General features: G+C 56.3%; 2 protein-coding genes across 6 annotated transcripts in view; one reads left to right on the top strand and one right to left on the bottom strand.

The window, feature by feature from the left end:
• SULT4A1 (sulfotransferase family 4A member 1) overlaps positions 1-14349 on the top strand; it is a 996812-nt gene that overhangs the window by 129425 nt on the left and 853038 nt on the right. The gene's annotated exons all lie outside the window — the stretch shown is intronic.
• PRR5 (proline rich 5) overlaps positions 1-14349 on the bottom strand; it is a 71425-nt gene that overhangs the window by 31760 nt on the left and 25316 nt on the right. For 3 of the 5 annotated variants that reach the window (XM_050805936.1, XM_050805937.1, XM_050805935.1), the window contains exon 2: positions 6028-6144. The exons of 1 other annotated variant lie outside the window; for it this stretch is intronic. In XM_050805936.1, the coding sequence (XP_050661893.1) occupies positions 6028-6134 (107 nt within the window). In that variant the 5' untranslated portion in view covers positions 6135-6144. Of the gene's footprint in view, positions 1-6027; positions 6162-14349 lie in introns of those variants that run through there. One more of the 5 variants, XM_050805934.1, reaches the window with a different exon arrangement.

A 14349-nucleotide genomic window follows, 5' to 3' on the forward strand; every position in this document is an offset into this window, starting at 1 on the left:
TCAGTTTGCTCATCTGCAAAATGGGAGTATTGAGCTCACCTTAAAGGTTGCTGTGGGGAATGAAAGTTCATCCACAGGGCCCAGTACAGGTCGGGGTGTAGGTGGTACCACTGCTATGTAATGAGGAGCACAGTGTTGCTGGGAGAGACATGGGTGCAGGGTTGGGGCAGGTGGCTGGAGTGGTCACGGCCTCAGCTGGTTCCTGTCCACGACTAGGGAGTGCAGACAAGGTCCTATAGGGCCCTGCCCTTGTGCTCCCACCCTAGCTATGGAAGCCAGCTCTTGCCATCAACACCCACCTCACCCTGGCTCCAGCCGGAACATGAACCCACATGTGTCCCTGTGTCCTGGCCCCATGTTAGACCTGGGTTCAGACCCCAGACCCTGACATTAGCAGGGGATTTTGAGTCCCTTTTCTCCTCTGGCATTGGTTTCCCTATTTGTTTTTTGTGTTGTAGTCTCGCTCTGTCTCCCAGGCTGGAGTGCAGTGGCGTGGTCTCGACTCACTGCAACCTCCCTCTCCCAGGTTCAAGCGATTCTCCTGCCTCAGCCTCCCGAGTAGCTGGGATTACAGGCATGAGCCACCACGTCCAGCCAGGTTTCCCCATTTGTAGGCTGAAGACAGTCACCCTAGCCTTGGAAGTGGATTTGTGCGGAGTGAGTGAGAAGTGAGTCATCACCGGCCCTGCACCAGGCCGGCATCTTGGGGCCACGCACTACTCCTGCCTGCCTGGGCCTCCACTTCAAGGGGGAGGTAGGCCTGGCTCTCTAAAGCCTCAAGCATTTGGGAGACACAGGCCTGGCAAGGAGGAAGTGTCCCATCATGGTTGAGGCCCTTCGGCCCAAACGCATGGAGGGGTCTGTGTTGGGGTGGACTGCAGGGGTGGGGCTTGGGGAGCTCCTCCCACCCCCAGCTGGGGTCTCCTGCAGTGGTCTGCCCTGCTGGGGATCCCCGGACAGAGGTGAGGGCAACTGGCGGGGCACTGACTCAGAGGGCTTGGGTACCCCCACGTGCCCTCATGGTCCGGTGGGGCACTGGCTCAGAGGGCTTGGTACCCCCACATGCCCTCATGGCATTTGGGGGCCTGCTCTGGATCTGCGGCATCTTTTGGAAGTTTCTCTACAGCCTCCAGGGCTGGGGGAGGCAGGAGGGGATGGCAAGATGTATCCCTGCCAGGAGGCAGAGGCTGGGGCCAGGCCTAGGGCACAAGCACAGAGTCCTCCGAGGGCATGCTGGCAGCTGGGGCCTAGTGAGGGGTCACTGGGCCGCCTGCCCCTGCCGGAGCCTCCAAGCAGGGCACCCTCATGCCCCGGCTCCTCAGGCTGGCGTACAGGCCCTCCTCCACACAGGCCCTCCCCAGGGCTACTTCAGCTCTGCCTGCAGGGCACGCCCCAGTGGCCACTCCCGTCCCGCCTCCTCCTCCAGTGGGAAGATGTGAAAGCACAACTTGGCCCCACAACCCAAGAGCATGACCTTCATGGCTGGAGGCCCTGCAGGGACAGGGGCCAGACCCAGGGCGGAGGGAAGTGGAGCTGCCTGGGAGCTAGCAGGGAATAGGGACCAGGGGCCCTTGAGGAGGGAGGAAGGAAGGAAGGGGATAAGGATGGGGGTGCCAGGGGTGTGGCACATCAGCCTTCATGTCTTTATCTGTCACCCCACCAGCCTGGGAGAGTCTGATGGGGACACATCTCTGCAGCCTTCGCAATGAGCAGCAGACCTGTCACAGGCTAGGGGCAAAATGGGACCAATACATAAGGAGTGGGCACTCAGGAAACCATCTCTGCAGTCCTGGTTTATGTTGCCTAAGGGGGGCCCGGCCGGCAGGCCAGCCTGGCATCCACAGCTCCCTTACAAACACTTCCTGGGCCCAGTGCAGTGGCTTATGCCTACAATCCCAGCACTCTGGGAGACCTAGGCAGGTGGACTGCTTGAGCTCAGGAGTTCGAGATCAGCCTGGGCAATATGGCGAAACCCTATCTTCACCAAAAATACAAAAAAAAAAAAAAAAAAAAATTAGCCGGTGTGATGGCACACACCTGCAGCTACTTGGGAGGCTGAGAGGGGAGGATCGCTGGAGCCTGGGAAGTCATGGCTGCCAGAGCCATGATTGTGCCACTGTACTCCAGCCCAGGTGACAGAGCAAGACCCTCTCTCAAAAGAGAAAAACCAAACATTTCCTGCACACCTACAGAATCAACCTCCATGAAGGAAAGAAAGGAAGGCAGACGCCCAGGGAAATGCTCAGCACTCCAGCGCCCCTGGTTCGCCTTCTTCCCAGCACCAAGCCCACCTGCGTTTACTTGCCTCCTCGTTTATTCACCAATGCTTCCCTCTGGAAACTCTCAGCTCCAGGAGGCTGTTCTCTGAATTTATGTCCTGAGCAGCCCAGTGCCAGCACAGTCAATGAATGAATGAATCAATCAATCAATGACTTGGATTCAGTTCTCATGACACAGCAAGCCTTACACTATGGAAATAGGTTCTTTGCAGCGGTATTTAATTAAGGATCTGGAGATGGTCCTTAATGAAGGAAGGGCCCTAAATCCAATAACTAGTGTTTTTACAAGAGAAAGGAGAGGGAAGCCAGTGCAGTGGCTCACGCCTGCAACCCCAGCACTTCTGGAGGCCGAGGCAGGTGGATCACCTGAGGTCAGGAGTTTGAGACCAGCCTGGCCAACAAGGTGAAACCCTGTCTCTACTAAAAATACAAAAATTAGCTGGGCGTGGTGGTAGGCACCTACAATCCCAGCTATTCAGGAGGCTAAGGCAGGAGAATCGCAGGTGGAGAATGCAATGAGCCGAGATTGCACCACTGCACTCCAGCCTGGGTGACAGAGTGAGACTCTTATCTCAAAAAAACAAAAACAAAAACAAAAATTAGCTGGGCATGGTGGTGCACACCTGTAATCCCAGCTACTCAGGAGGCTGAGACAGGAGAATCATTTGAACCCAGGAGACAGAGGTTGCAGTGAGCTGAGATTGTGCCACTGCACTCCAGCCTGGGCGACAGGGCAAGATTCTATCTCAAAAAAAAAAAAAAAAAAAAGAGGCCAGGCATGGTGGTTCACACCTGTAATCCCAGCACTTTGGGAGGCCGAGGCAGGTGGATCACCTGAGGTAAGGAGTTTGAGACCAGCCTGACCAACACGGTGAAACCCCGTCTCTACTAAAAGCACAAAAAATCAGCTGGGCGTGATGGTGGGCACCTGTAATCTCAGCGACTCTGGAGGCTGAGGCAGGAGAATTGCTTGAATCTGGGAGGCAGAGGCTGCAGTGAGCTGAGATGGCACCATTGCACTCCAGCCTGGGCAATAAGAGCGAAACTCCATCTCAAGAAAGAAAAAAATAAAAAAAAAGAGAAAGAGACAGGAGAGGGAGACTTGGACATGGAAATGAAAGCCATGGGGAGGTACATATCGGAGTGATGCAGCCACAAGCCAAGGAGCCACCAGAAGCTGCAAGAAGCAGGGAAGGCTCCTCCCCTAGAGCCTCTGGTGGTAGTGACACCTGGACTTCCAGCTTCTGGCTCCAGAACTGTGAGGGAACAGATTTCTGCTGTTTTGGGCCACCAAGTTTGTGATCTTTGTTACAGCAGCTCTGGGAAGCTAATACAGTCACACAGATAAAAGGGGGTGTGTACTAGACTCACTATGAGGAGCACAAGGCTTGGCAAGCCAGGCCCTGCAGAATGACACGCCTGTCCTGACCCTGCACAGACCTGTTGTCCTGGGGGGCCCTGGCAGGGAGCACTGCTAGAAGCAGGAGCAGGCAGACAGGGACCAGAAGGGGTGCCCTGCCCCCTGCGGTTTCCACTCAGGGACTTGGCTGGGGAAGGCACTTTGCCTTCTCTTGGCTCCATCTCCCACATCTGCTGGGGAGGAGAGCCCGGGCGCAGGCTCTGCTGCATCCTGCGCAGGTGATGGATAACTGGGCAGGTCTCCTGGGTGCTCTCTCTGTCCTTCTGCCTCTCTCGGTGGGGGGTGCTGGTAATACCTCCCTCACTGGGCTAGGAGAGTGGCAAAGTCAGTTAAGGGCGGTGAACGGGTCTGGCCTGGGGTGTGGCACAGAAGAGGAGTGCAGGAAATGGCTGTGTCCCTGCTGCCCGGGGCGGCGGGAGCTGACGCAGGCCTAAGGGCTGGGAGACCTGGAGCCCTGAAGGTGCTGCAGGGAGGGGCTGGCATTCCTCTGTAATCCGCCAGGCTGCTGAGCGAAATCTGGGGGCGGGACTCAGGCAGCCTCTGCCTGCAAGGCCTCCCTGACCTCTGAGAAGACACTTGAGACTCTGAGCCCACTCCAGGGTCACCCAAGGTGGGGTGATGGCAGTGTCTAAGCCTTCTGAGCCAGCAAACAGCCACTGCCCCCACCTGTCTGGGGACCCGCAGCAGTACACCCCAACTCGGGGGTGGGAGGGAGCTCACCAAGTGGCTGTCGGTGGGTGCTCAGGAGCTGGCTGACTCCTGTGGAGCCCTCCAAACGCCATCCCTACAGGGACACCCCGACACCCATCCCCTGCGTGAGTCTGGGCTTGAGCTGTGAGGTACAGAGGATCTACTATGTGTTAAGCCCTGTGTTGAGGGCTTTATTTTGCATGTTCAAATTTCATCCCTACAACAGCCCCCTCAGGTGGGTACTATTATGGGTCCATTTTATGGATAAGGAAATTGAGGACCACAAAGGTTAAGTGACTTGCTCAAGACCACAGAGTAGGGAAAGGGCAGAGCTGGGATTTGAAATAAGTCTATTTACCTCTTTCCTCTAAATCACAGCAGAGAAACAAGGAGAAAGAGATGGCTTTCATCTCAATACTGGAGAAGAATACTTTTTTTTTTTTTTTGATAGGGTCTTGCTGTGTCACCCACGCTGGAGTGCAGTGGTGGCATCATGGCTCATGGCAGCCTCGACCTCCCTGGCTTAAGTAATCTTCCCATCTTGGCCTCCCAAAGTGCTAGGATTACAGGTGTGAGCCGCCGTGCCTGGTGGAGAACACAGCTCTTAAGACACTGCGGAGTCGCTGGCTCAGTGAGATTTCCCAACAGGAGTCCTTCCTTCACTGTTCCCACACCAGCCCTCCCCCACAGAGAGGAATGCGAATATCCACTGACAGGACAGGGAAACGGAGGCAGGCACTTGCCAGCCCTCTAGCAGTTTGCAACTCAGAGACAGAAGACACCACGTTTGAAGAGGATCTCGCTGGCTCACAATGCATTCAATGAACTGAAAACAACGTGTGTCCAAGTGACAGCCGGGTTCCTGGTGGCCAAGACCACAGCCGGTGGAGCATCTGGCAAGATTTCACTGCCAGGTGTGGGGGCGAGAGGGGCAGCGTCCACAGCCTCCCCCACTTTCTCCTGCCTCTCATTTTCCTAGGGAGCAGAGACACTGGCGAGTTCCACTAAATAAATCGTTTCTTTTTCGGATCCCAGCCTTGCTCCTCAAACAAAGCTGGGGGAAGGGGCTTCCCAGGCCCCTGCTTGTCTGGGAATGACCCCTGGAGGAGGGTCCTCTAAAGAATGCCTCGCAGCTGCCGCACCCCCTGCTGACAGCTGGAGGACAGGGGGCCTCTCCTGGGAAAGCCTAAGGGACCTTAAAGAGACACAGGAAGCCTGCGCGACCCACCCACTGAGCCCCGAGGCTCCTGTGCTCAACCGCAAAATGGGAAAAATACTTCCTGCTCCGTTAACCTCCCGGGTTGTCACGAGCACCGGAGTGGAGACGTGGAAAGACCCCGGGTGGGAGGCGGGCACGCGGGTTCCCGGCCCACCCCGCCGCCCACCCGCCGGGCGCTTCTGGGACAGCCCCGGGCGCTGGCGGGCCTCGCTCCCTTTCCTGGGTTCTGGAACCACGCTGCACTGAACTTTCCTCCAGGGCCGCACCACTCCGGCAGGGCAAGTTCTTTGCAAACTGTGAAGCGTCGCGCCGCCTTCGGCACGGTTCCTGGCTCGGGGCGGCCCCTCGCCCGCGGACGGCTCGAGGGTCCTCTCCCCTCGCTCCGGGACCTCCAGCTGGCCGGGAGGGCGCGGCCTTACCTGTTCCAGGTGGCGTTGGCGCAGGCCCGGCGCTGCTGCGTGCCCCGCTCGTCCGCGGCGGCGGCCGGCTCTCTCTTGCCCAGGTCACTGAGGCTGGGCGAACTCATGAACTTGAACCTGCGGAGAGTCCTCATGGTGACCCGGGCCGCCTGCGCCGCGCCCACGCGCGCCCCACGCCGCGCCCTGCGCCACGCCGCGCCAAGGGCCCCGGGCCGGCGCTGCGCCCTCTACGCGGAAACTCGGGCGAGAGCAGGAAGCCGAGCGGCCCTGAGGGGTCCCGCCCCGGCCCCGCGCCTCCGTCTCGGGTCCCGCGCCTGCCGCCCCGCCGGGTTAATCATTGCACGGAGCGACTCAGCGTGGAGCGCCAGGCGCGCGGCCAGCACGGACCCGGCGCAAACGCAGGCCGGGGGCGGGCCCAGGGGCGGGGGCGGGGGCGGGTCGCGGCGCCCCGGGGGGGGGGGGGGGGGGGGGGGGGGGACGGGGGGGAGGGGCGGGGCATCGCGGGCGGGGCGGGGCCTCAGGCGAGGGGGCGTGTACAAGAGGCGGAGCCGGCGTCTCCGCGGCCGCAGCTGCCGCGACGCCCCGCTCGGTCTGCCCTCTGGGGACGTGCTCGCCCTCCTCCCCTCTTCCGAGGGCCCCACGTGTCCACAGGAAACCAACACGCTCGGGGCGCAGGGCCCAAGCCCAAGCGCCCGCCCCCCGCCCGGCACTGCGGTCGCGTCCACACGATGTCCAGCGACCCCGGCCCCGGCGGTCTCTCCCTTACGTCCCTCCTCGCAAAGGCTGTGCCACAAAGGTGCCTCCGTACCCCTCACCTGAACACAGGCTTCCCCACCCACTTCTCATGAGGACTTTGGGTAGAGGCCTTCACTCCCCTCCAGGCACCTCTGCCCAAGAACCCACCCCACCCGGCCTCAGCCTACACCCCCTTGGAGGGGGACTTCAGCATTGCCTGGCTGCCTGGAGGATTTGCTGGATTGGCGGCTTGAAGAAGTAGAGGGTTTGCTCCTTATTCCCCACCCCCAGGTCTCTTGGATGGTAAAACCAAGCAGAGCTTCCCAAGTCTCTGTGGTGGGGGCAGAGTGATCCCAGTGAAGGCAGGGCACAGCTGGTGCTTCCTGCCTGCTTTGCAGAGCACTTTTAGATGTCTGATCTCCTCACATGAACTAACATGAACTACTTCCGTGAGGCAGAGGTTATTATTCTCCCCATTTTTCAGTTGAGGACATTGAGGCTCGCAGAGTGAAATAACTTGCCCAACATTGTGCAATCAACAAACGGCAAAGTTGGGCCTCACCACAGGGAGCGTCCAGCCCCTTGCACGGGGCCCTTCCCAGTCCCCAGCTTCTGGGATTCCCACAAGGCTCACCTGACCCCTCCATCAGATGGGGGGTGACAGCCACAGCTCCAGGAGCTGGGAAAGCCCCATATAAAATGTAAGAGAGAGGTGGTGGCTCGTGCCTTAATCCCAGCACTTTGGGAGGCCGAGGTGGGAGGATCACCTGGGTCAGGAGTTCATGACCAGCTGGGTCAACATGGAGACACCTCATCTCTACTAAAAATACAAAAATTAGCCGGGCATGGTGGCGCATGCCCGTAATCCCAGCTACTCAGGAGGCTGAGGCAGGAGAATCGCTTGAACCTGGGAGGCGGAGGTTGCAGAGAGCTGAGATCGCGCCATTGCACTCCAGCCTGGGCAACAAGAGCGAAACTCTGTCTCAAAAAATAATAAAAATAAAAATAAAATGTAAGAGAGCCTCGTGAAGAGTCTTTGTTTAGTGCAAATCAACCAGTGTCTCCTGGGCACCTGCTGTGTTCCAGACATAAACATAAATACCATTGTCTTTGGGAGACAGAGCCATAAACAGACAAACTTGCTCGTCAGTAAAGTGGAATGGACCGGTTCATCTCACAGGCAGCTGGGGGCCTACAGGCAGCAACAGGTGCTTTGTAAACTAACCGTCAAGTGCTGTACACGTTTTCTTTTTCTTTTTGAGACGGAATCTCACTCTGTGGCCCAGGTTGAATGCAGTGGCACCATCGTGGTCACCGCAGCCTCTACCTCCTGGGTTCAGGCAACCCTCCCATGGTAGCCTCCTGAGTAGCTGGGACTACAAGGCATGTGCCACCGTGCCTGGCTAATTTTGTGTGTGTGTGATGGAGTTTCGCTCTTGTCGCCCGGGTTGGAGTGCAATGGTGCAATCATGGCTCACTGCAAACCTCCGCCTCCTGGGTTCAAGCAATTCTCCTGCCTCAATCTCCTGAGTAGCTGAGATTACAGGCACCTGCCACCATGCCTGGCTAGTTTTTTTATTTTTTTTATTTTTAGTAGAGACAGGGTTTCACCATGTTGGCCAGGCTGGTCTCGAACTCTTGACCTCAGGTGATCCTCCCACCTCGGCCTCCCAAAATGCTAGGATTACAGGTGTGAACCACCACAGCTGGCTCCCTGGCCAATTTAAAAAAAATTTTTTAATAGAGACAGGGTCTTGCTATGTTGTCCAGGCTGGTCTCAAACTCCTGGACTCAAGCAATCCTCCCACTTTGGCCACCCATAGTGTTAGGATTACAGGCATGAGCTACTGTGCCCAGCCCACACTCTCAAACTTACAGGAACACTGTATCTTTTAGATCCCAAACCAAATTTCATAGCCAGACATGGATTTCCTACCTTATTGCTGTAAAAAAACCACCACCACCACCACCACCAACAAAACATATAAAAATACTAAGGCGTGTACTGAATTGTCTCTGAAAAGAATTAAAACAGAGGATAAAGCCCAGATCCTTGACTCTTCGAAGGGGCCTTTGAGACCTGCTTGCCCTCCAGCTGCAGGTCCCTCCCTTGCCCTAGAATGTCTTTCAGGGAAGTTAGTTGCCCCTGTCTCTGACCGCCTTCACTCTCAATTAGGCTCAGGGGTCGTCCTCTGTCACCTGATGACTTTTTTTCCATCCTATGCCGTAAGCCAGGAGGGCAAGAACCATAACAACTTGTTCACTGCTACAGTCCCCGTGCCTAGCGCATGGAGTGGGTGCTTCATAGATACTTGGTTTTATGGACGGATGAACATTTATCTCATAAGAAATAAAGGGATTACATTGGACCACATTGGTGAAAATGCCTCATAAAAGTGCCCAGGCTGGACAGATGTAAGGAAGAATCTCTGTCACGGCCACTGGTGTAAACGCAGCAAAGCAGAACCGCCGGGGATCCAGACGGGATGAAACGGTTTCCCACGCCGGAGGCAGGCTCTCGGGAGAGCCTGGCTTTGTGGGCTCAGCACAGCCTGGTCCCACGCTTGCTGACCGCTGGCAGGGCCTGGCTGGCAGGAGAGGCCAGCCCCAGAGAGGGAGGGAGGCCTGACTGCTTGGGATAAGAAATCAGAGAGAAGGCCGGGCGCGGTGGCTCACGCCTGTAATCCCAGCACTTTGGGAGGCCGAGGCGGGCGGATCACAAGGTCAGGAGATCGAGACCACGGTGAAACCCCGTCTCTACTAAAAATTACAAAAAATTAGCCGGGCGCGGTTGTGGGCGCCTGTAGTCCCAGCTACTCGGGAGGCTGAGGCAGGAGAATGGCGTGAACCCGGGAGGCGGAGCTTGCAGTGAGCCGAGATCGCGACACTGTACTCCAGCCTGGGCTGGGCGACAGAGCGAGACTCCGTCTCAAAAAAAAAAAAAAAAAAAAAAAGAAATCAGAGAGAAATGGGCAGCCCGAGGTGGGAGGAAGGAGGAGGGAAACGGCGGCAGTGGGGGGTGGGGGGGCGGGGCTGGGAATGCCGCAGGCATCTGGGAGAAGCGGCCAGACAGAAATTCCGGAGGTGGGGATGGCTGAGGAATTTTAAAGATATCTTTAGAAAAGGCATCTCTAGTCAGCGTTAAGGAATTAGCTATAACCTCTCCCTGGCCCCAGCCACAGATGTGTAAAATCTGTCTCCAGCCAAGAGCCCAGTGCCAGGAGAACAGTGGAGGCTCAGGCAAAGGGCCACCGCTCCGGGTTTGGGCCATGACAGGTAGAGAGGGCACAGCTGCGGGCTGCCCTTGGGGCCAGAAACCCCAGGCAGAGGCCAAGAGGGGACAGAGCTGTCACAAACCCTCAGAGCAGGGGACAGCTGGGGGACAAAGGGCCGAGTCCAGCCCCTGAGTGTGTTCCGTGTGGCCTGCAGCGTCGGAGGAAAAAAAAAAAACCAAACTGCATGCGGCCAACATTTTACAACGGAGAGACTGACACAGAAACCTGGATTCTGGCCGCCCTGAAGCATCAGATGATAGCCTTGCTGGGCCTGAGTCCCACATGACAGCTCCTACCCGGGCACTGCCCCTGCCAGCAGGCACGAGGGCTCCAGGTGCCCACTGGGCCTTCCTCTCACTTATGGGGCTTTCTGGGTCTGATGAGGGGCTGGGGGACCCAGCAATTTTATTGTGGAGGGGTGCCCTGTGCAGGGCTCATTTGAGTCTGAGACCAGGGAAGGGAAATGCCCCTGTTAAGGAAATAAGAGACAAAGGGACTCAGTCACACATCCCCCAAGCTGCCAGAGCCACCCCCCGCTCCAGACTCATTCATACATCCTCAAAGCCACCAGAGCCTCCAGACTCATTCACACATCCCCAAAGCCACCAGAGCGGCCCCCGCTCCAAGAAGTCACCAGGCCAGATGTCCTCTCCTCCCCAGCACCCAAACTCATTCCAAACTCCCCCTGGCCAGCGGGGTGTCTGGAGCTGGTAGAGGACCCTGGTCACTGAGGGGGAACCCTGATATCCTCAGAACTACCCTTCTGAAGGGCCTGCAACCCCTAAGCCTGGCTCAGCCCCAGCTGGACTCAGTTCCCATCCCCAGGGACAGGAACAGACCGGTAAGTCAAGGCGGCTCATGAACCTGGGACTCTGAGCTCTAGTCCATTAGCACTACAAGTAACATCATGATCTCTGGGACACAGGCCAACCAAGGGGAGACAGCATACCCCTGAAGGGGCCAGTTCGGGGCCCAGGGAGGGGTACTAGAGGCATGGTACAGGGGTGGCCATTAAACATACTGCCCCATCTCGTCCCCACAAGGCTGCCAAGTGGGAGACCAGTCCCATCTTACAGACAGAGAAACAGAGGCCCAGGGAGGCCAAGGCATATATCCGAGGTCAGAGTCAGCAAATGGCGGAGCTGGGGCTGCAGCCCTGCGGGCTGGTGGGGAGAGAGAGACAGCCTCCATCTCACCCGCTGTCCCCGGGGCGCTGCCCTCAGCTGCTGACCTCAGCTGCCCACTTTCCCCGGGCACTGCTTGCTCTGGAGGGGCACTTCTGCCCCCTGGTGGTGAAGCCTGGTGTTCCCTCAAAGCAGACCCGAAAGTCCCTTCTGCACAGAGCAGCCTGGTCAGTCCTGGACACCCGGGAAGAGGCCTGGCAACGTGCTGGGCATGGAAAGCCATGGGGAGTTCCTGGCTCTATCCCCACAGTCTCTGCCATCTGGGCCCGTCCCATCCCTTCCCTGGGATGGGCGAGGAGGGTGACACCACTGCCCTATGAGGCACAGAAAAAATCCACGCACAGTCACAGGGGCACACCAAGGCTTGGGGACGGCTGCCAGGGTGATTGCACGGCAGAAGGAGGTTCCTGAGATAGGACCGTGACGCTGGGGGAGCCCAGGGTACTCATGGTGACTCTAGCACCAAATGGGATTAGGCTGTCATGGCCACGGCCCCTCTCTGTGCACCAATTCTCAGGGACTGTCCCAAGGCCAGTTAGTGCCCATGGCAGGATGGGTGTCAGGCCCATCAGAAGCAACACGTGTTATGTTTCACAAATTGGAGAATCCAACAGAGGCTCCCCTGTGGCAAGCCTGGGGTGGGCGCACCGACAGTAAAGGTGGGTGGGCCCCTCTCTCAAGTTCCTCCAGAAGAAATGTTCCCCCCTGGTGGCCTTGGAGCCAGGATCAACTGTTATTATTCCCATTTCATGGATGGAGAAACTGAGGCTGCATGGGGAATACAGCAAGGGACAAGAAAGACACGGTCCCTGCCACCAGGAGGTTAGCCCACCGTCCCATCCTAGCTCTGCCATCTAGTATGTTCATGCCCTGGCCGGGCGTGGTGACTCATGCCTGTAATCCCAGCACTTTGGGAGGCCGAGGCAGGTGGATCACCTGAGGTTAGGAGTTGGAGACTACCCTGGCCAACATGGTGAAACCCTGTCTCTACTAAAAATACAAAAATTAATCGGATATGGTGTAGTCCCAGCTACTACCTGTAGTCCCAGCTACTAGGGAGGCTGAGGCAGGAGAATCACTTGAACCCTGGAGGTGGAGGTTACAGTGAGCCAAAATCATGCCATTGCATGCTAGCCTGGGCGACAGAGCAAGATTCTGTCTCAAAAAAAAAAAAAAAAAAAAAAAAAAAAAAAAAAAATCTGGGCATAGTGGCTCATGCCTGTAATCCCAGCACTTTGGGAGGCTGAGGCGGGTGGATCACAATGAGGTCAGGAGATCGAGACCATCCTGGCTAATACGGTGAAACCCCGTCTCTACAAAAAATACAAAAAATTAGCTGGCATGGTGGTGCATGATAGCTACTCCAGAGGCTGAGGCAGGAGAATCGCTTGAACCTGGGAGGCAGAGGTTGCAGTAAGCCGAGATCGTGTCACTGCAGTCCAGCCTGGGTGACAAAGCGAAACTCCATCTCAAAAAAAAAAAATTATAAATATATATACGTATATATATATATTTATGTCCTCCTTGCAGCCTTGAGGTCTGAAGACGGACCTTCTTCCCTAAGTCTTCTCTTGACCAGCTGAGCTACCAGGACTCCATCTGGGCCCTTCTGCACCCTGGTGGTCTGGTCCTGTGCACTCAAGACACGTGCCCTCCTTTGGTTCTGGATTCCAGTTCTAGGGGCTGGGGAGGGGGCTCTGGCCAGCAGGTCCCTGGTCTTACTACACCAGACGTCACACATGTACCTGCATGAGATTCTCTCTCCAAGTCACCTTCCCACCTGTCAGCCAGGTCTTGAACACTAATCAGTTTCCAAAGTCTCTCTCAGGGCAGGTGTTTTAAAATCGGATTCTAGTCTCTCAATAGGTGCTTCTGTGGTACAAGGAGGTAAAGGAGGTGACTGTTCAGGCTCAAGGATGGCACTGCAGAGAGAGCCAGGTTTTGGAATCTCCCAAACTGGGTCTGCCCTCAGCTCTGCCACCTCCTTTGTGTCAAAGTTGTCAGAATCAGCCGGACATGGTGGCTCATGCCTGTAATCCCAGCACTTTGGAAGGCCAAGGTGGGTGGATCACCTGAGGTCAGGAGTTTGAGACCAGCCTGGCTAACATGGTGAAACCCCATCTCTATTAAAAATACAAAAATTAGCCAGGTGTGGTGGTATGTGCCTGTAATCCAGCTACTCGGGAGGCTGAGGCAGGAAAATTGCTTAAGCCTGGGAGGCGGAGGTTTTAGTGAGCCGAGACTGTGCCATTGCACTCCAGCCTGGGCAACAGAGAGGGACTCTGTCTCAAAAAAAAAAAAAAAAAAAAAGTTGTCAGAATCAAAATGGAATCACTTGTGTTTAAAAAACCCTGACAGGCGTAGGCCGGGCGCGGTGGCTCAAGCCTGTAATCCCAGCACTTTGGGAGGCCGAGACGGGCAGATCACGAGGTCAGGAGATTGAGACCATCCTGGCTAACACGGTGAAACCCCGTCTCTACTAAAAAAAAATACAAAAAACTAGCCGGGCAAGGTGGCGGGCGCCTGTAGTCCCAGCTACTCGGGAGGCTGAGCCAGGAGAATGGCGTGAACCTGGGAGGCAGAGCTTGCAGTGAGCTGAGATCTGGCCACTGCACTCCAGCCTGGGCGACAGAGCGAGACTCCGTCTAAAAAAAAAAAAAAAAAAAAAAAAAAAAAAAACCCCTGACAGGCTGGGTGCACTTTGGGAGACCAAGATGGGTGGATCACTTGAGGTCAGGGGTTCGAGACCAGCCTAGTCAACATGGTGAAACCTCGTCTGTACTAAAAATACAAAAAAATTAGCTGGGCATAGTGGTGTGCACCTGTAATCCCAGATAGGAGGCTGAGGCAAGAGAATCGCTTGAACCCGGAGGCAGAGGTTGCAGTAAGCCCAGACTGAGCCACTGCACTCCAGCCTGGGCGGCAAGAGTAAAACTCTGTCTCAAAACAAAAACAAAAACAAAAAGAAAAAACAAACAAAGAAAACTCCTGAGAAATGGAGCCAGGAAAGGCCATGAAGAGAGGCTTCTTATATAAAAATGCCTGATAACAAAAATGACCACAAAAGGCTCTGTAAAACCACAACCTTGCACAAAGGCCATAGCAATCACACACCAAAATACCTCTGT

This window comes from Macaca thibetana, chromosome 10 (assembly GCF_024542745.1).
Source record: "Macaca thibetana thibetana isolate TM-01 chromosome 10, ASM2454274v1, whole genome shotgun sequence".
Classification (NCBI taxonomy): Eukaryota; Metazoa; Chordata; class Mammalia; order Primates; family Cercopithecidae; genus Macaca; species Macaca thibetana.